Source organism: Neopelma chrysocephalum, unplaced genomic scaffold (genome assembly GCF_003984885.1).
Source record: "Neopelma chrysocephalum unplaced genomic scaffold, ASM398488v2 Primary Assembly neopelma1_75, whole genome shotgun sequence".
Taxonomy (NCBI): Eukaryota; Metazoa; Chordata; class Aves; order Passeriformes; family Pipridae; genus Neopelma; species Neopelma chrysocephalum.
The window spans coordinates 4,134,428-4,162,412 of NW_020897736.1; the positions used below are offsets into that span (position 1 = coordinate 4,134,428).

The window sequence follows — 27,985 nt, forward strand, 5'->3', positions numbered from 1 at the left end:
CTGTAAAAAAAGGTCAGAATGCAAATTCAAATGGAAATACTTTAGAGGGTGTAATAAAGCTATTGAAATCAGGACCAGAAAACTGATTCAATAGCATCCTTATTTTTACATTCTGCTGTGATGGAGACTAGAACTACTTGAAAAAGAGATCAGAAAACAATTTGATATTACAACCCTTGAAGTCACAACTCACTGCAACTAAACAAATTTTATAACAATATAAAAACGTCTTATACTTGATATTAATGCATTACTGTTCCATTTTGCCTTTCCTTGTAAAGAAACTAACATAAAATTAAATTATAACTACATATTTCTTTACTCCCTTAGTAAAAAATATCTGCTGTCGTCACTAGCTGATTCAGCTATCTTGATTCCTGGTAGTTTGGTAAACTACAGAAATTAATAACCTGTCATAGGGAACACATACAGATAACTTACTATATAGCCATCTCCACAGCAACACAAATTAAAACTAACAGGAAAATCTTTTTGCTTCTATTAATAGGCTCAAGTTATTCTTCTAATTGTTCTCCTTGTTGCCATTGCAAACTTCTTTATCGGGACAGTCATTCCTACCAACACTGAAAAGAAGGCAAGAGGCTTTTTTAATTACCAAGGTAAGCAACCTTGCTATCATAAAATCATGTTTGCATTCTTTTGGCTTAGTAGTAAGTTAAGGATTCCACTGAAAAAGGTCAAAAGATCAGAATCTTCTGACCAAGTTTAAGTGAGTTTGCAAACAAAGGGAATTTATTTCATCTTTAATTTTGAGTCTGTCTCTCTGCTGCTGAAGTTGACAGCACAGTGAGCTGCAGCTTGAGTCATTTATACATCAGTAGAGCACAGACAAACTTTAACACAGACCTAAGTGCAAGTACTGCAGTGACACTTCTGTCACTTCAGTATGGCTCTGTAGCTCTGAGATGCAGACAACCCCATCCTACTGGGGACCAGACTGAGGAAATCAAATTCACTTTGCTTATGATATGAGACACATTCAAACCCAATCTTCCAGATGTGAAAGACTGGCTTATTCTCCTCCTTCATTAAGTAACTTTGGAATCAAATCCTGGTGGTATATTTCGTTTTCACCTGTATTTGCAGCATCAATATTTGCAGAAAACTTTGGACCAGATTTCAGAAGTGGAGAAGGATTTTTTTCGGTGTTTGCCATCTTTTTCCCAGCTGCCACTGGCATTCTTGCAGGAGCCAATATCTCAGGAGATCTGAAAGTACGTATTTCATTAACTTCATAATACTATCTGTAGGCTGAAAAAAAGAACAAGAAAACAAATCATGAATCAACACTGTATTTGGTTTTAAACCATGTCTTATTTTGGGAAGCAAAACTCTCACTTTTAAGTACTTGATTTATTAATTGAAAGCATCAGTTCACATTTTCTCTCATAAGCATTGTGGCTATTTAGAGAAATTATTGCAGTTAGATTTGGGTTATTGTATCATTTAAAAGCATGTTTCAATAACCTGTAATAATATATCATTAATGGTCCATTAGCAGCACATGACATAAGAGAAATTATATGTGTATCTCTTAAAGCTTGTATTTTGTAAACATCAATCCAAACATCACCCCAAAAATCATACCTGTAAAGCTCATGTTTGTACTCACAGGAATTGGCAGAGACCACCTTTTGTATTCAGGGACATAGTAAGGGCAGAGCAAACAGGGCATTTAATGAAAGCAAGTATGTCCCAATCCCATGTCACTACTGCTGCTCAAAGGAAAAGCTGCAAGTTTGCAGCTGTGACAAAAGAAAGGAGTCTGAAGAGAAAGGGGAAGGAGGTCCAAGGGCGACCAACTGTCTTGCTGTGGCCATTCTGTCAGTTCCCCACTCTCCTCTTGCCATTTAGCAGTTGTAGGGGATGGTATTTCCAGCATCTAAAATTACAGGTAAACTAGAGACAGGAATTTAGTTTCGAGTGCCCTCTAGTTTCCATCACAAAAACATCCAACCCCCCCCAAATTAAAAAGAGAAATAAAAAAAAGTTACCAACAAGATGTCACTCACAGCTTGATAACCCCAGTATGTCAAACAAAGTTATTTGGCCTTCTCACATAAATCCATTGCCTTGGATACCCTAAGGATTCATCCAAAGGTCTGTTATATCTCTATTGGCATAGGAGTCACAAGTTAACCACATCCTACCACACTTGACAGCCAGTTCTCTTTCCCTTCCTCACACTGAGCTGATGCCTCATCTCCTTTGTTTTCAAAGGACTGCTTTTCAAGCCAAGCACAGAGAGAACTACATTGAAACTGAGTCACTGATAGCGTCAGTGAGATTCTAGTTTTAATTAAAAAAACAAAAATCATTGTACTTCTGCCCAGTGAGACTGAATCAGCCTCACACAATCTCCATCCTTTTAACAAACAAAAATAATTCTTTTGCCATATATGGTGCTCTCTCTACATGGCAGCTCCCAAAGCAGCAGCACTTCTTTCATAAGCGGTTTGAAAGAATCCGAGCAGACAGAGTTCTCCCGTTGGATCTCTGCAGTTGTTGCAGTCTGACAATAAGTGGATTTCTATAAGCAAGTCCTCCAGGCTGCAGATTCCCCACTGAGCATGTTTAGATGCATTAGACAGGTCTAATTAAATTACCAGCCTCTCCAGAAACCTAAAAGACAAGCTAAGGAGTGTTTAAAAAGTGTAATATTGACCAACCAAACTTTCTTTGGAATTTGTTGCAAACACCTTCATACATGCTCCTGCAGCCACTACACACTCCAGTTGTGTCTTAGTCCAAAGCCTAATTCCAAAAACAAATAGTCTTCCTGGCGACTTCAGCAGCCCCTAAAGTGCTAACAACATAGTAAATATGTGTTTGATTTTTGACAGAATTTAAAAGTTGTAAAGCTGTAAAAAGACTTAACACTAAGATTTAACGTTACAGAGTTTAAGACAACCACATTAGGCTCTAGATGACCTGAAACATGCACACCAGAACTGCATAAAGTTGCCAAGGTCTGAGAGCAAAGGGTGCTAAATGCAGATCAAGTGACTTCACAACCATTTCTCAGCTCAATAAATCTTTACCTCATTTAAAAATTATATTAATTATTAACACAGTTAAGCCATTCATCCATGTTTCACATTGTTTTTAACCATGCAATGACCATAGTTATAAAAAGTCTGTGACTTAAAATGCACTCAACTCATTTTTTATTTAAAAAACCTTACTAAACCAACTTAAGAAGACAATTAATAAAAAATGCTTCCTAGCATAAACAAACACACCCTAAATTGTAAGGTTATCTAGCATTAAAAACCCCTTTAAAATGTGTAATGCAGATCTTTGGACTCACAGTTGCATGATCAAAGCCGATATTGTTGTGAGCTAGTCTGTAAGCATCACAACCCAGCCTTATTAAATTATCTAAATTAAAAGTCAAAACAGTGAAAGAAAGTAGCTGTTGTGAAGACCCAACTAACAATTACTAGTTGCTAATCACAGAACTACTGTATTCTGTACAGGGTCACTGCATCCATCTCACCAATTAACCAAAAATGGTCCCATCTTGTCATCCACAGGAGTTTGATGGTTGGTTCAGTAACTATTTACCGATTACATCGGTAAATTAAAACATTAAACATTAAAATAAAGCCAACTGCAATGTAAAGATAGTTTGGAGCTCTCAGAAATGCAGAGATCAGGACCCTCCTGCTGCAATAAATGTGACCTCTGCTCCTGTAGAATATCCCTCACTGTGTCCAGGACAGGAGCACTGCACCACAGGACCACTGCGTGCTGGGACCCGAAATGCTGGTGTAGGTCAAGGGATAAAAATCTGCCCTCTAAGGGTATCTTCATACCACAGTGTGGCAGGACTCCCAGCACACAAATGCAATCAGACTGCAGCACACAAACTCACAGTTTTTCGTGTCCCTGCTTTGTTTTAAGGATCCCCAGAGTGCAATACCCCAAGGAACAATGCTGGCCATCCTCATCACCACCATTGCTTACATTGCCGTGGCCATTTGTGCAGGTGAGTACAGAACCTCTGCTTCAGGTCTTCATTTGTACAGTTCAGTTTGGAAGCTTGGTATGCAAATGAATTATTAACCTCGCTGCTTTTTAATCCTGTGAACTTATTATGTAGAGAGACAGTAGTTTTGATTTTACTGTATGTAAAACCGGTGAGGGGGAAAAAAAGCAGCAATCAGCAGAAACAAAAGTGTCTTTTTGGTAGCTGGACCTTCATATAACTTGTGTGGTTACTTTTGCTGACAAAGACCACTAGCATATAGTATCCATGAGCATAGTAAAGATGAAAGGAACCTCTGATCAATCTGCTGATCTTTTGTTCCTTGTTCACACTGAAATTTCACATGGCTTCTGCTTGCTCTCACTAGTCTTACTGAGCACTCACGAGAATCACAGAAACAGGGTAACACATTTTGTATGTCATATGTCAAAGACACAAATCAGTTGCCAGTCTTATAGAAGATACACAACTCCATGCTCTGCAATACTGGAATGTGAGGTGACAACAAAATGGACACAAATAAAAAGGAGACCTGTACTGAAGCCATGAACTGTGCTGGAGGATTATGCAGTTAAATCCTCATTATAAGCAGACAGTAAATCTCTGGTCAATAAAAATATTTTTCTTTATGTATTTAATAGTACTGTAAGAAAGAGGGTTGTAAATGACACCCCTTCTTATGAGCAAATACCTCAATTCTGGATGAAAGCCCTGCAGAGTACTTCCTTTTCTGGGAGATGACTCTCAAGTCTTCTTGACTTTTGTTGTTCTCGTACTTTATGCAAAAGGCAGAATGCTTGACTCAAACCTCAGCTCAGGTCATTGCATTATTTGGATCTAAATTTCCCCTGCAATTTAAGTTGAAGTAGTCATTCTTCACTTTCCATTATAAATTTCCTTTCTATTATAAGTCGTTGTTGTTTGTTTGAGAACATTGCACAAGCAATAGCTGTATTTCAAATTCAGAGCTGTGTATTTTTCAGGGCAGTATTTCCTTTTTTTTTTTTTCTGTTTGCATATTGGTTTCCTAAATAGATAATGGTTATTCTGGGACTCTCAATGTTTTTGACATATTTGAAGTTATCATAAAAACTTACATTTTGGCCACTAAGGATGTTGAGATCAGCACTCCAAGTTGCCTCCATGTGTTTTTTCTCGTTTCTGGTGGCAAACAAATAAAGACAACATAAATATCAGTAAACACAAAAAGAATATAGGCAATTTCTCTTGTTTTTTTCATCATATTGGTGTCAGTAGGGCTATGACAATTTGCATAGCTGAGGATCTGGGTATCTAAAGCAATTGTGTGTCCTTGTTAAACAAAAAAATGTGTATGCCTAGACCTAAGACCCTCACTGACCTGTTTCCTTTGAATACTGGCACTTTTAAAAGTAGTGACAAGAAGACAATATACTTTCTTAGTTAATTTATTGTTGATTTCTGTCTTGTCTAATCTCAGAAATATGCTAATCCTCACTAGTCAACTGGCTGATTATTCTAAAAATAACAGAAGGAAATATTTGCCTACCGACACTATGATAATCTAAGTCATAGAACAGGGTAATAATCTCTGCCCAATACAAAACGTTGCTCTTGGGATGAGTCAAAGGTAGCAGTTGTACAAAATGTGTGCAGATTAAGAGTCAAATGGCAAGAACATTCTTCCAATGTCACAAGGAATGAAAATAATAATATATGATTGTTTCCACAGCCTCCTGTGTTGTACGAGATGCTACTGGGAACATTAATGATACAATTGTACCTGGAATGAGCTGCAATGGATCATCTGCCTGTGGCCTAGGCTATGACTTTTCCAGATGTGCAAATCAGCCATGTGATTACGGGCTGATGAATAATTTTCAGGTTCTAATGACATAATATTTATCATCATAAGCAATACACGAATACATAAGTACAAACATTCAAACCCGTTATTTACAGACAACTAACTGCAACAGGACAACACTTTTCTCTAAAAAAGGAAGGAATTATAGGAATAACGAAAGGCAAAAATCACCTGCGTTCCACAATATCTTCATATTGCCCATCACTAGCCTTCCTAGCACTCTGGTGAAGTCTTTATCTCCTCTTTCAACAAGTACCATGCAGCAGTATATGCTGTAACATCTTCAAACTGAAAGCCTAAACTTTACAGAGATCTCAGGAACTGTTAGATGAGCAACTCACCTCACTGCTCTTGACACATGGATGTGATTTTACCTCAGGGGTGCTGTGGTCACTGTTAAAGATTTGTGTCACAGTACAAAAAACAGAGTTCTGACTTCTTTTTAAAAAGTATCCAAAAATAGTCGAGTGAAAAATCAAGTGAGAAGTAATGGGGTCTTTCTCCTAGGCCAGAGAGAGACTGTCTGCCATTTTTATTCTTCAAAATAAAGCATAGGCAAAGCATCAAAGTAAAGCAGTTCTGCAGCCTGACAACCACGGCTCCCAGATCTCTGTTCAGCCCCTGTTCTTCATGGCCCGCAAGAGGAACTCACCACCCACCTGCACTTGCTTTTCAACTAGTCATTTGTAGCTTTTAAATTCACTTGCTTTTTTCCCAGCTGGCTCTGCTAAATGACAGGGCTGGGTAACCACCTTAAAAGGGATATGCTGTCCCTTTCACAGAGTACTTTCCCTTCCTTTCTTGATCCTTTACCATCCTCACTCCCACCTCAGTTCAGACCTGGGGCACCCCTTTACATCAATGACCTCCCTACAGCCATACACGGAGTTGCACTTGTTGCATTTACCTTTGCCAGACTAAAGTCAGGAAACAATATATCTTCATCTGACAAATCTTCAGGATTAACTGGTTTCTTTCCTGGAGTCTTTCCACACACCCAAAAAGCACCTGACAGCCACAGCCATCTATCTTTTAGTTTCCTTGTCTGGTGCTTCTCAACATCTCTTTTGCTTCAGTGGTCACAGAGGCCAGTCCAGCCCCCCAGGAGGGCTCAGGGAGGCCTAACAGTGACCACCATTGTTGTTTGCAGCACTGTGGTTATGCCAACACAACCAGGCACTTTCTCTCTTTTTTAGCCATACTAAATAATCAAGGAAACCCCAAACCAAACCAAGTGCCTCAAACCACGTTTCATACTTTGGTGCTTTTTCCTGCCATTTCCATTTTCCTCTCTTGCTACAAGCTGGCTATTTACTTGTCAAGGAGAGGCTGTTACTTGTAGCAAACAGTTAGTAAAGGCAGTGAGAAAATCTCACAGAGGACTCATCTGCCCCCGCAGACAGCTGCATACTTGAATAAAAATTTGGCTATGCCCCCACTGCTTTTTATTAAAAGAGAAACAATAGTATTTCCTTACTTCACAGTTGGTTTGTAGCAGATTGAATTTAGAACCATGAAAAGCAGAGACACATAGAAAACAGAGTACTGTCAATAAAATCCGCATCTAAATGTAAGCCTGACTATTCTTTTTACCTTTTTTTTTCATAAAGGTGATGACTGACTATTCTTTTTACCTTCTTTTTTTCATAAAGGTGATGAGCATGGTGTCTGGCTTTGGTCCTCTCATCACAGCTGGCATCTTTTCAGCTACTCTGTCATCAGCTCTAGCATCTCTTGTCAGTGCACCCAAAGTTTTCCAGGTAAAATTAAACTATCCATTTCCTTATACTCAGTTTTACTTCAAAGACAGAAAATTTAGTTGAAATCTATGTGCCAAATGTAATATATATTTAAACAACACTGACACCTGTGGGAGGAAAAGGCAGGGAAAACAGTGTGTACAATGTTTTTCAACGGAAATAGGCAGATTTTATCCTCATACAAGGGCGACAATATTCCTTTGGTCAGAGCTCAGCTTTGTTGCAGGAGTGGGAATACACATGTGTCTGTTATAAATAGCTTGAAGGCTACAATAAGCTTTAACTATAAATATTTTGTGCAAAGCATCTGCCCAGCTTTCCAGAAGTTGTCTGGGCAGCAGCAATGTGGAGAGAAGGGGAGCAGAGGGCATGGGACAGAGAGATAACCTGTACAAATTACACCAAGCCACTGATTTGGGCTTCAATTTCCCCCAGTTTAGATTCTATTTAACTATTTAATTAATCTTTTCTTTTAAAGCACTGAATAAGCATTAAATGCCTGTATTTCTGTTTCCCACTACATAAAAATCTAGTACCACATTGTCTTATCACCTTATTTAAATGTTCACGTGCCATGGCATTGATGTACTTGAAGTACTAAGATATATCTAACTTGTTTAGCAAAAGCCCAGCAAGCAGCCACTCACAGTGACTTCTGATGCAAGAAAGCCCAGCTTAACAGAATTACATTCTGATTTCTTACCAGGCTCTTTGCAAGGACAATGTCTACAAAGGGCTCGAGTTCTTTGCCAAAGGATATGGAAAAAACAACGAGCCCATCAGGGGATATGTTCTCACTTTCGTGATCGCTATGGCATTCATTTTGATTGGTTTGTATAATGTAACACAACTGCTATAATACCACGTTCTGAAATTATACAAACTGATATTTTGATACAATTATTAGCTACGGTTAGAAAAATTTCCAGTCAGGTAAGCTCTGACATAAACTCCAGCGCACTCAAAGTCCTGGTAGTAGTTCCATTATTCTTAATGAAGACAAAAAGAAACCAACAAGGATTCTTGTGACATCTCAACACCACCACAGCCTCATTTTCAAAGATGCAGTTTCAGTTCCTGTTCACTCTGCTGGAAGAGGACAGTGTTTAGAGCTATATCAAATAAGGCAAAGTCACAAGCTTTGAAAATGGTTTTCCAGTTTATATTACACATAGCTCTGAGGTAGTCCTGAGACAATTAGGAAGCCTACTCTGCCCAAACCTTCCCCACAGTCAGTCCAAAGCAAATCACAGTTTGCCAGCACTGGTGGTAGAAAATCCCACCTACCACATTTAGGGGTGTGAGAATCTTTAAATCAGTTTTTCCAAGATTAGAAATTCAAACTGTCTGACACTAAGCAAAGAGGATGTCTAGTAGAGATAATTCGGATTTCCATTTAAAAAGCAAAACAATAAGCTTTAACTATAAATATTTTGTGCAAAGCATCTGTCCTTTCAATTATGTATTTAAAATTCTTAACTTTACACCAGATCTACATTGTTAAGAGACAGTCTGTAGAATCACAGCATCAAATATAACCTTGCATAGCACATAATGTTCTTAAAATCAGCATTAGCAGACATAATTCACATGAACGAAGGTATATCAAAGTGGCCTTCAATTAGTAAGACAGTAAAATACCCGAGCTCTGCCTGGATGACAAATTCAGAAAATGTTCAGATTTAATGCATCATTAGGAAAAAGCTAGCCAACAATCCAGGAACCTGGTGCCTATGTCTGACTTGTGTATATGTCTTGCAGCTGAACTGAATACCATTGCTCCCATCATTTCCAATTTCTTCCTGGCTTCGTACGCCCTGATTAATTTCTCCTGCTTTCACGCCTCATACGCAAAATCTCCAGGTGAGTCTGCATTCACCAGTGATTTCAATGTGGGCTTTCTGACCTCTGCAAGTTTTTTACTGTATGTCAGAGGAAATTGCAGCACGTGTAATACACCTAGGCTATGTGATCTGATGTTTTACTGCTTTATTGAATATGAAGGCATTTTATTTATCTCTGAAAGATAAAAATAATGGTTCTAGCCCTTACAATCCCTACAGTTGTACAGGATGAAAAATACTTCAGTGGATCCCACTGGAGCAAAAGAAGTTCCTCCTAAGAGTGTTTTCCCCTCACTATCACAAAACATGGGTGGATAAAAGCCTATGCCAACTCTAGCCACATAAAGCAAGGTGTAGTGGGGACTAATCATGTCCTTCTCCTCCAAATCTACAGTGAAGTGTATGAATTACAAACAGTAACTGCAGTAGAAGTGATCCTGCCTGGAGGGGAACATATAGAGCAAGAGCAGGTCCCCCAGACAGCACCAGCATAGCTCTGCAGTGCCTGGAAGCAGAACTGTAAGGTGAAATGCAATGAGATCCTGTTCAGGGGTAACTTGAGATCCTCTCTTTACATTTGTGCAGCAAAGGAACATAGTGGCTTCCAGGCTTATGCATTGCCAGAACAGAGTGATTCTCACATCTTCATGAATGAAGGGGTGACACCTTCAGGACTAAAGCCAATCAGCTGAGCAACACTGGTTTTGGCACATAGGAAAGACAATTTCCTGATGCTATGAATTAATTATTCAATTCAAGGAGCGAGGAATATATTTTTGATTTCCAGTGTGAAGAAGCTGCAATAGCAACACAAATGCCTACATCAGCTTCCTTCCTATAGAGCTGCATGGTGCCATTTGTTCAGAGGGCAGAAAAGATGAGCACTTCTGCTAATTACCTGCACAGCTGAACAAATGCAGATATGCTCCACATGGCCTTGGAGCTGAGTAACAATTACCTCTATAGACTTCATCTGCCTGCATCTGACTCTACCACCACTTAACATTTCAGACAGAACTGCAGCCATTTTTCTTTTCTCATTTCCTCCAGTTAATTTCTGCCAATTCACAGTGATAGATTATAATAATTGCAAGGCTGCAGGACAGCAAATTTCTTCACAGCAGGTCCTTCCCATTCCCTCATTACAAAGATGATCCAAGACAGGGTTTCTCAGCCCCTTCTTCTGTCTTCTGTGTTTTTTCCCCTCTCCAAAGAGCGTGCTCTGTAGAACACCTGGCAGAGACCTGCAAACCATGGAGGCTCACTGCTTGCCTCATCATTTTAATTGGTAGCAGGGGATGGATTCAGTGCTGCAGCTGAAGAGCAGCAGGAACAATATCTTTTTAAAGTCAATTGCAAATGATTTCATTTTTCTGCAGTGAGGTCAGGCGATTTCCAATTTTAGACAGGTGCACTTACAGTATTGGGATAAACTCTCCTCTCAGCAAGTGTTCAGCTACCAATAATAAGTTCCGTGTATATGCATCAAAAGGACATTCACCAATTACCTGGAGTTACAGGAAAATCTGTTTCTGATGTTCTGAAATGTTCTGAACCAGTAAACTTTAATTTGTGAAAAATACCTATAAACAGAATAGCTACTCAAAGCCACGCTGAGCAAAGCAGTAGGAAATAGTAGAAGGCTTGTAAGACCCCATATTCTGTACATGTTGAAACCCACAGCAGCCAACACTTAAAAGTATCTGTTGATGCGATGCCTGAGAATTTGCACATATCACTCCCACCCCTTCTGACAGAGCCTGAAACAAACTGCACATGGGTTTGTATGCACAAAAAACATGAATCACCATTTCATCCATATATTTTATGCTCTTCCTATTTTCTCAATTGTCTTTAAACAGGTTGGAGACCTGCATTCAGGTATTATAACATGTGGGTGTCACTTTTTGGAGCCCTGCTATGCTGTGGTGTGATGTTTGTCATCAACTGGTGGGCAGCTCTCATCACTTATGCCATTGAGCTCTTTCTATATATTTATGTAACATATAAGAAGCCAGGTAAGGCCAAATCCTGCTATTATTCTGTGTATATGTTATACAGCCAGACTGGATTTTAAAGGAATTCATTCTGCTTACAGAATTAGCAATTATTTTTTCTGATATCTTTATTTAGAGGCAAGCCTGAAGCATCCCATTAAATTCCACTTTATATAATATAGATTAAGTTGATAATCTGGTGAATGTTTGCCTGTTTAACAAGTACTTCAAGTATGGTTCAGGGCTTTCTGTAAACATTCCAGCAGACTGGTTTATTTCCACCACATCTTTATGCCATTTGGGCTTTTACTTGAGTATCACTCATAATTTTTTTCCACCCACACACAAAAACCTTACCTGAATTTTGCAGTGCTCCCAGCTGACTCATCCGGGGTCATCACTCAAAATTTAAACCTGCTGCCCATTATACAACAACAAAAATGCAATCTGAATTACTCCTGAACTGATCATCCTCCAGCACCTCCTTACAATCCCTCCATAAATCAAAAGAAGATGGGTACACTTTACTGCTGGAGAAAACTGTTTAGTAGCTCAGCAAATCACAGAAGCTGTCCTCAGAAATCTGTGTGCTAATACAATACAGCCCCAGTACCAGACAAGACAGTCTGGTTATTCATATCCAGGATAAAACTAATCCAGGTCCAGATTTCAGTGCTAACCACCTGAATTACTTCTGCAGTATAAAAAAAATAACAAAAATAAAAGGGACAAGTTTCCCAGGAGAAGATGTGCCTTCACTGCAGCCAGCTGGGGACAGAAACACCTGATCTCAGACTCATTCTATTGCTGCACTGTTGTGTGTCCTCCCTGTCTGGGTTTTCATACCCATTGGGATGGCCTGGGGTTCTTTCCTGTAAATATATCATCAGGTGTAGGAGAACACACCTGTCACAAGGCACTTGTCAAAAAACATTTACTTGCATGGGGTTTTTTTGCATCACACAAGCAAAACCTGTTATTGGGAAGCACAAAGAACAATAGGTCTGTATCTATGAAGTTTGAGAGAATATACCTTGCTTTGTTTCACAGAGCACCTGATTGCTGACTTTTGCAACAGAATGTAGGGAAAAGCCCATGGTTTAATATGCATTATTTATCTCTCTTATATGCAGAAGTAAACTGGGGCTCCTCTACACAGGCTCTTTACTTTGTTAATGCCTTAGACAGTGCTCTGGCATTAACTACAGTGGAAGACCACGTGAAAAACTTCAGGTAAGATTTCCAGTGAACAGCAGAATAGCTTATCCTGAACATGTACATCAGCCAAACATATACAACCCTCTTTTCTTCCTAACAGACCCCAGTGCATAACACTAACAGGAGCTCCTATGATCAGGCCTGCTCTGCTGGACATCACACACACCTTCACCAAGAACAATGGGCTGTGTATCTGCTGTGAAGTGTTCACGGTAAGGTCAGCTCAGAGAGATCTGGAAACTCAGCCCCAGTGGGTGCTGCAGGTCTCCACTACACGTTCCACTCTCACTCAGCACACAATGTTCCCCTTGGTGCTGGTCTGTGTCTGTGCAGACCATGACAGAGACTCGCACTGAGAAGGAATTTTGTCATAATTCTTGACACGAAAGCCATCAGCTGATACGGAGCCTGCTGGTAAATGCCTCATTGAGATGCATTTCAGAGTTCATAGCAGATGGACCAAAAAATGGTTTGAAAGAAATAGAATATTACAAGGAAAGATTTTAGGCTTAGAAGACAGAAAACCCCCAAATCACACAACACATAAAATTTGAAGGATTATTGTGCAAAAGTCAAATTACCCAGGCTCCATTTTCAGCTTTGTCACTGATTTGCAGTGTTGGGGTTTGGCAAGTAATTCAGCTCCCCTTGCAGTGGTTCCTCCAAAACTGTTACAGTGCTAATTCTGAGGATAAACATGCTCTTCTGAGACCTAAAGAGAGGAGAAAAGGAAATGTCTAGTTATAAATACACAGCAAATGATGTATCTTGGAAGATGAAGATCTAGTCTCTCATTACGACAGAATAAAAATAGATAGGTTTGTAATGTACAGAGAAAATGTATTTTAAATATTACAATGACCTTTTAATTTTGAAAACAAAAAAAACCCCAGCTCATGGCACCAAATGGGGATGCAGAATCTAGATAACAGAGTCACTTCAGGAAAGAGAATGTATTCCTCTACAGGAGTGTAGGAATAATTCATTTGATGCTGCCACATTGCAGAAACGGAGTACAGAAGATCCACATGTGATTCTTCTCAAATCAAATGAATCTATAAAGAGTGACTGGTCCCAGTTCTTCCCTACTATAATTATTGTTAGCTTTCCCATCACATGCAGTAAGTGTAGAATCAATCCCAACAAGATCCTGAAACTATGCAGCTTCCTAAAGCTGAGTCTCAGCAATGTTTCTGAATTATTAGACATGTTTCTCTATATCAGTACTTTCTAAGGAGAACTGAGATTTCATTCCTGTCCATACAAAAAAACCCTAAGTCTATCGTATTAGTGTAAGCATTGTAATTGTTTTGGGGAGAGGAGGTTTAAATTATTTCTTTGGAAACTTAAGTGAAATTTAATTTACTTGGTAATAAAAATGTGACAAAATGAACCCTTCTGATTTGCAAAATTGTGGTAAAAAATGGATGATAAAATTCCTAGGAACCACATTGAAGAGCAGCCTACAATATATATATCATAAAATACAGCAAGACTATTCAGCCATAAATGTAACACCCAGCATATTTTGCCTCAAAAGCTGACATGCTGTTAGCTATGCATGAAGTTTTGAGAAACCATGCCAGAGAGAACATCTTCCACTCCTTTTTTCCAAAAAGCAGCAAGAAACTTTCCAGGAACATGGTGACAGATAGTTCAGAAATAGGCAAAATAAATACAGCAACTGAATATAGAGAAAATTTAAAGTTTACTTGTGTCTGAGGTTGTGGCTGCATGTTGGCTTGAACAGTCTGAGTTTCTACTAAAAAGGGCTATCCCTGCTTTTATTCCCTGCCTTCACATACAATGTTTTTGCAAGGTTAGTCTTCAGTCTGCAAATTCACTGGGCTCCTTGTACAATAGTACAAACATTAGCACAGGTACAAAGGAGGAGCAGGGGAGGACACAGACAGGCTGTCCCCTGACAGAAGGGTGGGACTGGACCCTTGGCCAGCAGAAACATTGTGCAAGCCAGCTGCAAAACCACCTTCAGGTTCTCTCCTTAAGGAGACAGGGAAGAAGGGTAAAACTTGTTTTTCTCCCCCCTTACCCACAAGGAAACTTCAACCTTATTGTTCAAGTTGTTATTCCCAGCTCTTCAAACAGCCAAGATCAAACTCTCCTTAAGTTACAGCCATGTCTTGTGACTCTAATGTGCACATGGATTTTTGTCCCATTAAATTACCAGATGACCACTGAAACAAACTGGTGTGAAAGGCATTTGCATCTTTAGTTGTATTGCACAACTCTCTTCTCTTCCTGTCAGTAGATAGGAGCTTAAACACATATATTTAGATCTGCTGAGACTCTTTTACGTAGTCAAGTCAGGAAGGGACTTTATTCGCTCTGAGATGCTTTATCATACCTTAGATATTTTTTTAAGATGTTACAATCCATAGTAGTCCTTCTTTCTGTCAGAATCACTATATTTAAGTAGCATTAACAGCCTCAGCCTCTCGAACAGAATGTGAATTATGTCAGCAGCACACTTCTTTTCAAAGGGCTGAATCTCTGTGGACCCTTTTTGGAAATGTATTTTTCTGGCTCTCTCCGTTTGCTCCCACAGCAGACTCACAGGTAACTGCTTCAAAATCACTCTGTGATGTACAACACAAAACCTTAATAATATTTTATTGTATCATGCAGGGCCCACGCAAGCTGTGTGTTAAGGAGATGAACAGTGGCATGGAAAAAAAGCAGGCCTGGCTCACAAAGAACAAAAGAAAAGCCTTTTATGCAGCAGTGGCAGCTGACAGCTTCAGAGATGGAGTCAAAAGTCTTCTTCAAGTAAGCTTTTTGTTTACAAAACACACAGAGGAGCGTTACATCAAAGCATCCCTTTATGTGAAGCATTACTGTTTACTTGTTAAGAAGCCCTGTGTATGTATGGATGGATAATGTTATAGACAGAAGGGGCATTCTGGGGGCAGAATGCAGAAGGGGCATAATATAAATGTATATTATATTACAGATTATTTCATAAAGATCTTGTTCTGGGCTATGGCATTATGAGACAAGGCAGACTGATTCTCTCCTAAATGAACAAGACACTTATGAAAAAAGAGAGGCATCTGCAGGGCAACATATGACTGTCTTTGCAGCTGACACTTGATACACTTCAAATCAATTCTATTGTTTGGTATTATGCAGCATATTAAATATATGAGAATGTTTCTGCATTAAATGAAAACTGAAAATGTGTAATATACATTTTCTGCAAACAGCAAGAAGGCCATTTAAATAAAAGTGCAATATTTTTCTATTACTCTAAGAATACAGCAGATCATTTCCAACAGTCAATTTAAAATGGCTTTAATGAAGGCACAGAGACACTATTTCCATATTTCCCATCTCCCCCCCCTTCACACATATGAATATTTAAACATACAGGTACTGAGGCAAAATGTAGAGAAAATTCACATCCTTTGCACAAAATACACTGCTGAAAAGACATCAGTGCAAACTGAGACAGTAGGGAACCAACTAAAATACTCTGGGTAACAGTCACCCACTGGCAGCCTACCAGGGCTCTTTGTACACTTGCTGAATGGACAGTACAGTTGAGCAAGATGAAATGCTATTAATAAAGGTCCCTTTGTTCTATCAAAGCCTCACAAAGACACTTCATCTTGGGTTTATACATTGTCTCAGTAGGAGATCCCTCTGATGTTTTTGAGAACTGTTACAGTCTGATGATCTCTTCCTTTGCGTTACTACTATTGCCAAAGTCAACTACTGGACCACAAATAATTCCCTTCCAACAAACAGAAGGAAAACCATATCATCACTATTGTAACCTAAAGTCATGTGCAACAATTATTCATTGCAATGTAAACAGTGCAAATATATGAGAGCCACTCAAAAAACCCACCAAGATTCCAACAGTTTTTACCTCTTTTCTGCTTACTAGTAGTAAAACTTGGCCAGTGTAACAACTCAACAAGCTGGTATTTTTTGTGTCTCCTCCTGAAGGTTCCCAATACACTGAGTATTTAGATTTCTATAAAAATTAAGTCAGCTGGATCTAGATCTGACTACTCCTACTTGTCCAAGTCTTAGCATCCAGAACGAGTTCTGGAGGCAATTTAATATCTTGACAAACCATTTCTTCTTCCTGTTTGTAAACTATAATTTAACAGTAAATAGTAATGCTTCACATAAAAGGATACTTTGACGTATCTATAAAGCATGCTCACCTGATTTTGGATAATCTTTTCAAAAGAATACAGCAAATGGAACAGCAACAGTTTCCAAATTCAAGGGGAAAAAAATATTCTTAGGAGGCTATGCCTTCTCTGTGTCTCTGAGGTGTTTTAAGAGACTTCAGACTCAGTTCATCTACAGAGTATTCCAAAGCTGATAAAAGCTTTATGCTATTATGTTAGAACGAGCATATAAACAGTTCTGAACTCTCTCTTGATTCCAAGTTATTGAACCATTTTAATAAGAGCATGTCAGAAGAAATGCAAATGAATGCTAATTTAGCAAAACTACATTTATGTCATCTAAAATCATTTATAGTTGGAATGATTTAAAACTAATCTTTCTGATTTCTGCTTGGCTATGAGCATGAAGGGCATTTATGAAATGCAATCTAGTTGTAAGTGTCTCCAGAACATTACTTCAGTTATCTTTTGCCATGACTTCTCATTTACAGTTAAAAGCATGTGTGTGTGCATGTACCTTTCTAAGCACTGTTTTAATATTGGTAGGCCTCGGGCTTGGGTAGAATGAAACCAAATACCTTGGTGATTGGATTTAAGAAGGACTGGAGAAGTGCACCTGCCACACAAATTGAAAACTATGTGGGCATTATACAGTAAGTCAGCTCAGCACCTCCCTTTTCACTCCTCTTAGACTGGATTAACATAGCATTTCCATACAGAATTTGATGTGTAGAAACAATGTAAGTACCTACAAATCTGGGCTCACACGTCCTACCTCTGTAACAGAAGTTACTGCCCATTAAAAAGGCTCCTTGGCTTCCCACACCCAGTAGGATCTGCCTGTCAAACATCTGCACTGTTGGAGCTGATGTGGCTTGACAGCACTAAAGGAGCTGCTCTGCTGTCAGCAGGGCTTTTGCACAGCTGCATTTTCCCATTTTTAGTGGGCAGGAGCTCAGAGAAAAACAACCATCACGTACGTACTTAGGGAATAAGAGAACATCATGGAATTCTTCTTTTAAGCCTAGGAGACAGAGGAAGAGCCTTGCTTCAAATCTCATGTGTGCCTAAGGCTCAGCAGCTCTGTGGGTTGGGATTTCACTGGGAAACAGTCATTTAGAAACAGGCTTCTCATAGATTTTTGCTCAGAACTCATACCATAAGCAAGTTACAGAGCAACAAACCCCACCTCAGCTCTGTTATTTCCTCAGATTAGGGAGAAAAAATTACCCAATTGCAACCTAGTTCCTAAAACAGTGTTGTCTGAAAGATCCATTTCAGGAATAGCCTATCTGTTCCCATTTCCACTCACACCCTTCTTTTAAATAAGGGAAGAAAATTTCTAGTACTGAACTTAATCTTGGGCAATTCCTTCAGCAATTTTACCTAGCCTGTCCTCCCTGTGAACAGTAACACTTCCACTGATCTTCTCAAAGTAGCTTTCCTCACTGACATGCACGATGCAAAAGCATATTTATTCTTCTTTTTCTTTCTTTCCAGTGATGCCTTTGATTTTGAGCTTGGGGTGATTATTGTCAGAATTAGCCAAGGATTTGATATCTCTCAGGTCCTTCAGGTTCAAGGTAAGACTCCACAGCTGAATATCTGTGCTTGTCACATGCACAGCACAAGAAGTACCCTTAAGAGTCACCATCTGCTTTCTAGGATAGTTCCTACACTCATGACTTCTACAGTTCCTCCTTGCTTCTGCAATTTAAATCCTGCCCAAAATCCTTGTTGGTTACTGGCAGTGACAGAAGGAGTTCAAGCCTAACACATTAAGGGGCTCTGCACTCCAGAGAACTCAACTCCCAAAGCAGTTCCAGCACAGGCACAGACTAAAGCAGTAAAAAAATCATGCTGTTCCACAGCAACCTGTCACTCTGCTGCACATTCCCCTCCTGGTCTTGACACATCTTCCTCCTTCTGCTTACCTGAGATCTCTGGCACTGGCAGGAATCAGGAAGCTGCACTTTTGGTACCACCTCTGCAGAACTCTGGGGCCCAGAAAGTTCCCACTCATGCAAAAATTTGGAACCCACGGGAAACATCAGTTCTTCTTCACCTTTTTGTTCATTCTTCCTTAGGTTAGCACTGCATATCTCAGGGGAAATGGAAAACCATACCATAACCTCACCTTGAGTCCTGTGTGCAGTTTTGGGCACCCCAATACAGAAAAAGACATTAAGCTATTAGAAGGCATCCAAAGGAGGGCCACCAGGATGGTAAAGGGTCTGGATGGGAAGCTTTATGAGGAGTGGCTGGGGTCACTTAGTTCATTCAGCCTGGAGAAGAGATCTCATTGTGGTCCTCAACATCCTCATGAGGGGAGAATTGGAGGGGCAGACACTGATGTCCTCCCTCTCGTGACCAATGATAGGACCCAAGGGAACAGCCTGAAGCTGAGTTGGGGAAGGTTTAGGCTGGACATCAGGAAAAGGTTTTTCACCCAGAGGGTGGCTGGGCACTGGAACAGGCTTCCCAGGGAAGCGGTCCCAGCACTAAGCCTGTCTGAGTTCAAGAAGTGTTTGGACAACACTCTCAGGCACATGGTGTGATTCTTAGGGTGTCCTGCACAGGGCCAGGAGTTGGACTCAGTGATCCTCATGTGTCCCTTCCAACTCAGTATATTCTATGATTCTATGAACCATTGGGGGATCCATGCCATCTGGGTGGAAAAGGTAGAGGGAGACAGAGCAAGCAGACAGCTGCGCCTAAACGAAGGGCTTCCAAAAGCCACATGCACAATGGCAGCCTTCGTTTTGCTTTTTCCCCTTTAGCACACAGAGGTCTTATTTGTTCCTCAGGTATCCCGCAGAAGGGAACAGCTCCACATAAAATAACCCTCAGAACAATTCTCAAGGTGTTCAGTACGATAATTTTCCCCACATCTCGTCAGTCTATCCACTGGCTCAGACAGACCCGGGCTAACCCCGGCCGTCCCTCCCGGTGCCCGGCGGGCGGAGCGCGGATCTCTGCTGCCGCCCGCCGCCAGCGCCGCGCACGCACCGCCCCGGTGAATTACAGCCCAAATTAACACCCCAGCAGAGCGCGGGGGCCAGGATGAGGGAACGCTCAAAAGCAAATCACCTCCCAGAAATAAAAAGCGCCAGAGACTCCTTTAAAAAGCAAGGTGGATGAGCGCTCGCTCAGCAGACTGGCAGCTTGATGTGCACGGAGAGCCACGGGGACTTTGGAAAAAATTCTAAACTAATCAAGATTTCTTCGCCCCCTCATGACACCTGAGAGAGATCTGCCTGTCCCTTTGCTTGATGCAAGTCAGAAACTGGCTGCTCAAAATGTACAGTCATTGGAACACCTGTGAAAATGCAGCAAATACCAGCTCTGCGTTCTCACAAAGTAACAAATGTTCTTCAAGTGGTCAGATACAAGGAGTCAGGAATAATTAGGATTGGGGCGGGAAGAAAAACCCTCAAATACCAAGAAATGTTTTGAAGCAGCTACAAAGTCTCTGTAGTGGAAAACAAAGATCTTTGTATTCTATTATACTTTATACAGCATTCTGTTCAATGGAGAAATTGAAATTTTAGTTTTGAGTCACCATTACGTTTGTGACTATCACCGTGTCTGATAATCAGAAGCACGTGGCTGTCATGGATTATAAAGTAAAAGAAAGTATATTCTTTCTGTTGGCAACTCAGAGTGTCAACAGAGCTAATAATGTCCACCTAGTGAGAGTCTATTTTTTTAACACAATGTCTTAAATGAACTTTACAGGAACTTTACTGAAGTGAACATTTAGTTCATCTATTACTCAAATAGAAGTTTTCCTTAAGAGAAAAGTTTTCTGCAGTCAAATGCCTGAACCACATTAATTAGTGCCTCACCATAATATATTCCACAATAACATGTGGTACCTTTTTCTCAGCATAAAGCTAATACTGGTAAGATGAAATTGTTCTTTTATATTACTAAATTTACAGGATTGGTTAGCTAAATCTTATATCTTTACAGCAAATGCTTAGAAATTAAAAATATTTCAGCATAGAAACTGGTGGCATATTCAGGATCCTTACATATTTCTGAGAATCTCAAAGTCCAAACCATGTGACTTGTTCTTAGAAAAGGGAAACACAGGCTCGAACTCAATATCTGATCTTTCTCATTTTAGGAAAACAGCTTTTCTAATGTGTTTTCAAATTCTCGGCTAAAGAAACCAACCAAATATCCACTAACATAACTCAATAAATAATATCTCATGTAACTATAAAATGTCATAATACTGAATTTGATCTGGAAGAGAAAACCTGAGAGCAGCTGAGTAGCACTGTAGCACACCCCACTGCTGTAGGCTTGGGCACCCTAAGTCAGGGCTTCCACAGGTGAATTCAGCTTCCTCCTCCCTATTAGTTTGCAAAAAAGAAGCATTTTAGTTTTTCCTCCCAGCAGCTTTACATTGTCTACAAAGTACCATAACAGCCATTACATCACCACCATTAGTTCAATAAGTGATTTAATTTAAAAAAGAAAGTGATGTCTTACCAGTTCACTTACTTTTTCCAATATACAGAGGAATTAGAGAAGCTGGAGCAGGAGAGATTGGCACTGGAAGCCACCATTAAAGAAAATGATTTTGAAGAAGGAAAAAGGGGCATCTGTGGATTCTTCAAAAAAGCCAGCACACTCAATATCTCAAAACATGAAACAAAAAAGGGTAAGTTGCAAAATGACAACTCCTTCTTGACCCTTCAATACATCCTGCTTTCACCAATACACAAACTGGACTTTACTCCAAGCCAAAAGCTCGTGAGCCACACAGAAGCCCCTGGAAAAGGACCTCCCTGGTACAAACCTGTCATGGTGGCTACAACCCTGTAATGCAGCACAGAGTGACATCCTCTGCTTGTAGAATACACTACCTCATAAAAAACAACCAATTTCCTCCCCTCATTTGCTAGATAAACTTCTCAGCTCAGCTGACGTTCAATTCTATTTGTCAAAAATAGAATATGGTTGGTTGATGAATACAGAACAAGTTGGTTTGGGGATTTTTTGCTTGTTTGGTTTTTTTAATAGGGTGTTTTCAGTTTTTAAATAGAGGCCTTTCTTCCTCCTCTCTAAAGAAAACAGGAACATATGCCCAATATTCAGGGAACAAGCAATCTTACTTTACTTAACACACACAAACTCAGTACACAGCTGAAAAACAGGTAAAAATAGCACAACTGCTCTATATTCTAGGCATAATTTCATAAAAATGCACAAGTGAAGGTGGTAAAAGTACTGGAAGTACATACACAGCATGCTGTCAAATAACTAATTAACACATAACTTAAATGTGTAGGTGATGAAATCAAAACTACATTTCAGATATAGTGAAATGATACAGAAATTCAGCCAGAATTTAAGGTCTCATTTCACAACTGCTAGGCTGTAATGGTAGTGACCCACCTGAAGCCATGCTTGTACACAGACATGTATTTTCAGAATTTTCACCTGCAGAGACTATTACATCTGGCTGTGCATGCAACTCCCACAGGTATCAGGAAGATCTACAGACTGAAAACATAAAATGTCATTATTCTTTAGTTGGCAGACTTCAGTTCATTTTGCAGGCTTCAGTAAAATATATTTTTATGACAATTCCAACAAGAGTGTGCACCTCTGTTTCAACTACCCTTTTTGATTTAGTTGAGAAAGGCATAAAGGAAATACATATTGCACACTCTGGCTCTCTATATGAGATAGATTATGATAATAAATATCCCTGCCTCTCTGTTTTGCTTTTATATTCATAGTCCCCAGAGTCGTTGCATCTTCCAGCAGAAATGCTAGAACTGCTTTAGAACTATCCTGTGCACACTCCAGAAACACAAGAAAACCAAACAAAGCATTTTCAGAACCTAGCAGATCAGAGTAAAACCTCTAAAGAAGCCTGTCTGCTCCATTTAAAATACTGCTCTGACACCATCTCTTTGAAATCATTGAAAGAGGAGCAGTAATAAAGCCACAGGCTTCAAAAGATGGAATGAGAGAAGACATTGTTAATGCATAATCAAAACTATAACTTTTGAAGCCAACCAAGCAAACAGAAAGGGCCAGAATTTATTTTCAATTAACAAGGACCAGCCCAGCCCAGGGAAGCAGCCACATAGGTTTGTGTTTCCTGCCTTCCAGCCTCAGCTTCACCTGTGCTCCTGCTGCATCCTCGTCTCATCCACCATCGCTGTGCCTTCCAGGGAGCTCTGTGTTTTACAAGACAGCTGAGATTGTAAATGATGCAAAATAACACATTTAACTTCTAAAATCTATTAGATATTTCCCACTTGCTTTTTAAAGCCCCAGTGAATTTTACATTACGTAAAAAGAGACAGAGAACTAATAATCAGATAACCCTTTTCAAGATGCTATAATCTAGTGACAATGTATCCCACAAGCTCTGGTTTCCGTGAGTACTGGCACATTAAAACTCCATACAATCCACTCTGTAATTTTTTTTCAGATTTAAAGTATAGAAATTATGTCAGAAACAGTCCATTTTCTTGAAGCTTTCTCTCCGTTTGGCTCCCTAAAGCTACTCAGATCCTCTCTTGTCAGACATCCTTCCACATTTTTTTCTTTCTCATTACAGAGAGCACCATTAACACCATGCAGTCAATGCATGTGGGTGAATTCAATCAGAAGCTGCTAGAAGCCAGCACTCAATTTAAAAAGAAGCAAGGAAAAGGTACAATTGACATTTGGTGGCTGTTCGATGATGGAGGTAAGGAATTTGAGTAAGAAGCACAGGGAGAGAGATTTCTGTGTTACCAAATATAAAAACAGGCTTGGGAATTCACATTAAACTGTTTTCTTTTAAGATCACATATTCAATTTTATGTCTGGATTAAATGTTTTAAAGTTAACTTACATCCAATGCTGCTGAAGTGAAGGATGGAATTTTTACCACACAATGCACTAATCTGATCTTCCTGTAATTTTGTATGTTCTTCCAGGTCTAACAATCCTAATTCCTTACATTCTAACTATCAGGAAGAAGTGGAAAAATTGTAAATTAAGGATCTTCACTGGAGGAAAAGTCAACAGGATTGAAGAAGAAAAACTAGTGTAAATATAATTTTATTTATCTCACTGGTCAGTGTTTGAATGATGCTGAATATAATGCATATACAGCAGGAAGCTGGGAATTTTCCAGCACAACCAGTCTGTTGTACTGTGGGCAGCAGGAAAAAAAAAAAAAGATGAACTTGACAGAAAGGTGTTGAGCTTATGGCATAGCCCTCAAGGCTCTGCAAATGGTGATTACCAAAGGAAACTCACATCCAGCACTTTTTCCCATTAATAGCTCATATTCCCTTCACTAAGAAGAGCAGACTGCACTTCGTAATGAGAATATAATTACTTTTATGGGATTTACATGAGATTGTCCAGTTAACAGCAAGTGAAATTGCACATGAAACTCTCATATGCAATACCATAGACAGATAGCTCACATAAATGTGATTAACTGTGATAAAAAGTAAAGAAGTTAAAGAGCAAGTTAATCAACTCTAAGACCAAGTTGATTTTACTCAGCTTTTTAAAAAAAGTCTAGATTTAATAATCATCATTTGCCTTCAAACAAATGAGAGGTACTAATATTAACTTATTTTTATCATCCCTGTATACAGCACCTTTCCTTCCAAAGCACTTTACACACTAGAGGCACAACTATTTCACCACTGGTGGGAGCAGCTCAATCTGGGATGAAAATCAGCAACTGCTTAACAAAGAGCAGTTAAAAACAACATCAGTCAAGTTCAATTTCAGCCAATTCAGAAGTTAAATTTAGCTGCACTTTTACTAGCATGTAATTCCCCAAATATTAAAACCTCTCCACAGAAGTTGAGACTTTTCTCTTTTTCCTTTTCAAAACAAGGATTGCCCCAAGGGTCGTCAAGATTTATAGAAGCAGTATGTTCTTCTTATATATAAAAAAAAGAATGAGTAAACTCTCAGGTCATAAACAAATATGTACTTCTACCATGGTTTGCTCCTAGGAACTCTCTGACCTTTTCAAATTCCAAAGCTTACGTACCAAAAAAAAAAAAGAAGGGGAAGGAGGTGTGGGGAAGAACCACAAGATCCCAACTGAGCTTCAAACAAAGGCAAAACTGACCTAAGCAAACCTCTCTAACCTCAGCACAAACACACACAAAGCTATAAACTATTCCTTCTGCCAACCAAGGCTGAAAAGTAAAGTATTTTCTTTTATGAAAATGTATAAAAACAACATGTGAGTAGATCACTATAAATTCATAAATGAAAAAGACTCTTTAAGTATTACACACTAACTTTCTGGACCAGATTTTCACCAACACGTACACTACCAGTGTTGTATACACTCCATGCATAGAATTCTGATAATAACAGAATAACAGAAGCCTTCTGTAAGAATTGGAGGATTCTGCCCTACTGCATTTTGAATATTTTTCCTTTATAACTCAAGCCTTAGGATATACTTAAAGTACCGGTTTTTTCCCAAAATGTAAACACCCTGCCCTCTGTCTGCTATTAATTTCCAGTTTTTGTGATTTTCATCGATCATCAGTTAAATGAATTATACTACAGCAATCACATTAATCCAGTTCTGTAATTGGAAATTGAAACACTAAAAGCATTTAAAGTAATTTGTCATATAGTTAAAGATATCAAATGCAGTTGTCTAACTCATTTATGAGTGTTCTTTTATGAGGCACTCAGAAGTACAGTGATAAAACATTCTCTCTTTTGTTTTCAGGATGGCTTCACTCCTAAGCAAATTCAGAATAAAATTTGCTGATATTAATATCATTTGTGATATCAATATAAAGCCCAACAAAGAGAGGTAAGAAACATTAACAAAATCCATTATTTAGCAGTCAGCCTTTATCTGGAGCTTGTTTTTTTTTATGTTGAGCATTAAAAACAAAAAACCAAAACACACCACAGAGAACAACACTGTCACTTTATCCCACTAATTTTCTAAGTACCAAGAGCAGAAAAAGAAAAGAACCTTTTAACAATCACAATTCAAAGAGTCAAAATCATAGGCAGCCTTTTTCTTTATGTTGTAATTATAAGAATTTTAATAAAGACTAATTAGACAGCATACTTACGAGCCACTAAATTTAACAGGCATTTTATGATGGCTTTTCACATCTATTTAGCTTGCAATAGACTTCAGTCATAGTTCTTCTGTAAACTTACCATCTATGTCAACTCTAACTTCTGGGTTTTATAATGAATTCATAACATTTTTCTGGCCAAACATAAGCATGAGGACAACATTATAATACTCCCCTATCACTCAAATATAATGAAGGTTCAATTTTTTTAAAAATTAACTTATCTTAGGTAAAGGTTAAGAAGTTGGTAAAACAGTGCTCAAGGAGCTCCATCTCCAACTGTGTCAGCTAAAAAAAGAAAAAATCTTGAAGTCCTTTCTTTCTAAAACATATTTCCATAGAAATCATCTGTGTATTCTGCTAATATAGACAAAAGTCTACAGCAGGTTGCTCATGAAATAACTGAATCCTAAACTCAATTGACAGTATTGCTCTTGGTCTTAAAGATCCACTGAAAATGTGCTCACCTTGCTATGCTCTCTTCCATCCCCTCCCTTACTCCACCCAAAGCCCTTCCTCTGAATTCAAGTGCAATCCCAGGTTAGTTTCTCAGTCCTTCTGTGTCCTGTTTTTACACAAACACATAACTTTGCAAAAACAATATTAGATTCGCCAGTGTTTCTATGGTTCCTTGGAGATTTTCACTTAAGAAATGAAACTAAAGAATATGAAGATTTTACTACTAGATACCTAAAGTCACCTTTTATTGCCCTCTTGATCTCTGAAGTAATATTTTTTAATTATATAAAGAACTGTACAGAATACTTCTCTTCTTTTTTTCCTCCAGTACAATGCAGTGATTTTACATAAATAAAAGCTAGCAAAGGGAATTCATATTGGGCATTAACATAAAACACACACGCACACACGTGCTGCACCAGCAGTATCTGAACAGAACAAGTGAATATTGTGCCAGACACTTGTTAGACCACTGTATCTCTCTTCCAGCTGTCATCCCACTTATTTAATTAATAATAAGAGGATTATCACTATTTTACATACTGAAACAGAGTAAGGATGTTGACAAACTCTGACAACTTAGCAACAGCCACACTAAATGCTGCATTTCACAGTCTTTAACCCACCTCATGACTTCCTGGCCATAAAGTCCAGCCTGTGCCCAGTCTCCTGTTTCACTTCCTGGTGAGGTCTGTCAGCACAAAGTGCTCAGAGAAATACACTCACACTGACACAAGAGAAACTCCCTCAGGTCTCTGTGGGATTATAAAAAACTTTCAAAAGCGCAGCAGCAAGGAAGTTTCTCTAGATGATGACAGTCAAAAGCTTCAAAAAAAAAATGAAATTCACAGAGAAAGTCTGTGGAGAAGTGGGGAAGTTGGGAAATGAACACAAATCTGAGCCCCCATATAGCAAAAAACCTACAGCACTTCTTTCAGCCCCTCGCCATAGGAAATTTATATCACCTGTTTATCCATTCACTAAAATGATCAGTAAAACTGCATCAGTCAGGTGATTGGACTTGCTAGAGCTAAAACAATAATAAACCCCTATATTTATTATGAGACCCATATTCATTGTTAATATTAATAAATAATAGTTAGTAATTAGTAACCAGTTTGAAGTAATTGTAGAAGTAATTTTTGTTAGAACTAGGAAAATGCAGAAAATTCTCTGCCAAATGCAGTGTTTAATTATCCTCAAATAACCTTCTAATTATCCTCAAATAACCCAAACATACTGAAGTGGTGTAGATATAACTTGGGGCACAATGTAACAAACAATAGTTAAAGATTTTGCAAGTTTTTCAGCTGCAATTATTATCAGCGAGGCCTGTCGTACACAGTGACTGTGAAATAAGGCAGTGAGTTCATACCCTGCAGCAAGGCCTCCTTTGTAATTCCTGTTTCAGCTGGAAATTCTTTGAAGAGATGATTGAACCATATCGTCTCCATGAAAGCTGCAAAGATATAACAACTGCTGAGAAATTAAAGCGAGAGACTCCATGGAAAATTACAGATGCAGAGCTGGAAGCATTCAAGGAGAAGGTAAAGCCCTGCCTACCTTTTTAAATTTG

General features: G+C 39.0%; 1 protein-coding gene and 1 long non-coding RNA gene across 6 annotated transcripts in view; one reads left to right on the forward strand and one right to left on the reverse strand.

Moving 5' to 3' along the window:
- SLC12A1 (solute carrier family 12 member 1) overlaps window positions 1–27,985 on the forward strand; it is a 46,965-nt gene that overhangs the window by 14,860 nt on the left and 4,120 nt on the right. For all 4 annotated transcript variants that reach the window (XM_027688755.1, XM_027688757.1, XM_027688756.1 and 1 more), the window contains 18 exons: window positions 509–620; window positions 1,108–1,235; window positions 3,928–4,012; window positions 5,724–5,875; window positions 7,511–7,618; window positions 8,325–8,448; window positions 9,380–9,481; window positions 11,325–11,480; window positions 12,593–12,692; window positions 12,778–12,889; window positions 15,324–15,464; window positions 17,390–17,496; window positions 18,344–18,426; window positions 21,375–21,518; window positions 23,436–23,567; window positions 23,800–23,911; window positions 25,584–25,670; window positions 27,821–27,956. In XM_027688755.1, coding sequence (XP_027544556.1) covers window positions 509–620; window positions 1,108–1,235; window positions 3,928–4,012; window positions 5,724–5,875; window positions 7,511–7,618; window positions 8,325–8,448; window positions 9,380–9,481; window positions 11,325–11,480; window positions 12,593–12,692; window positions 12,778–12,889; window positions 15,324–15,464; window positions 17,390–17,496; window positions 18,344–18,426; window positions 21,375–21,518; window positions 23,436–23,567; window positions 23,800–23,911; window positions 25,584–25,670; window positions 27,821–27,956 — 2,121 coding nt within the window. The remainder of the gene's footprint in view (window positions 1–508; window positions 621–1,107; window positions 1,236–3,927; window positions 4,013–5,723; window positions 5,876–7,510; window positions 7,619–8,324; window positions 8,449–9,379; window positions 9,482–11,324; window positions 11,481–12,592; window positions 12,693–12,777; window positions 12,890–15,323; window positions 15,465–17,389; window positions 17,497–18,343; window positions 18,427–21,374; window positions 21,519–23,435; window positions 23,568–23,799; window positions 23,912–25,583; window positions 25,671–27,820; window positions 27,957–27,985) is intronic.
- LOC113970168 lies at window positions 1,164–27,876 on the reverse strand. 2 transcript variants are annotated; one of them, XR_003535060.1, is made up of 7 exons: window positions 27,785–27,876; window positions 27,036–27,164; window positions 22,256–22,363; window positions 13,259–13,389; window positions 7,452–7,725; window positions 5,110–5,173; window positions 1,164–1,272 (listed from the first exon to the last, which is right to left on the reverse strand). It is a non-coding gene; the product is annotated as an uncharacterized LOC113970168 (long non-coding RNA). The 2 variants fall into 2 exon arrangements; XR_003535059.1 differs by lacking the exons at window positions 27,036–27,164; window positions 27,785–27,876 and adding an exon at window positions 22,994–23,422.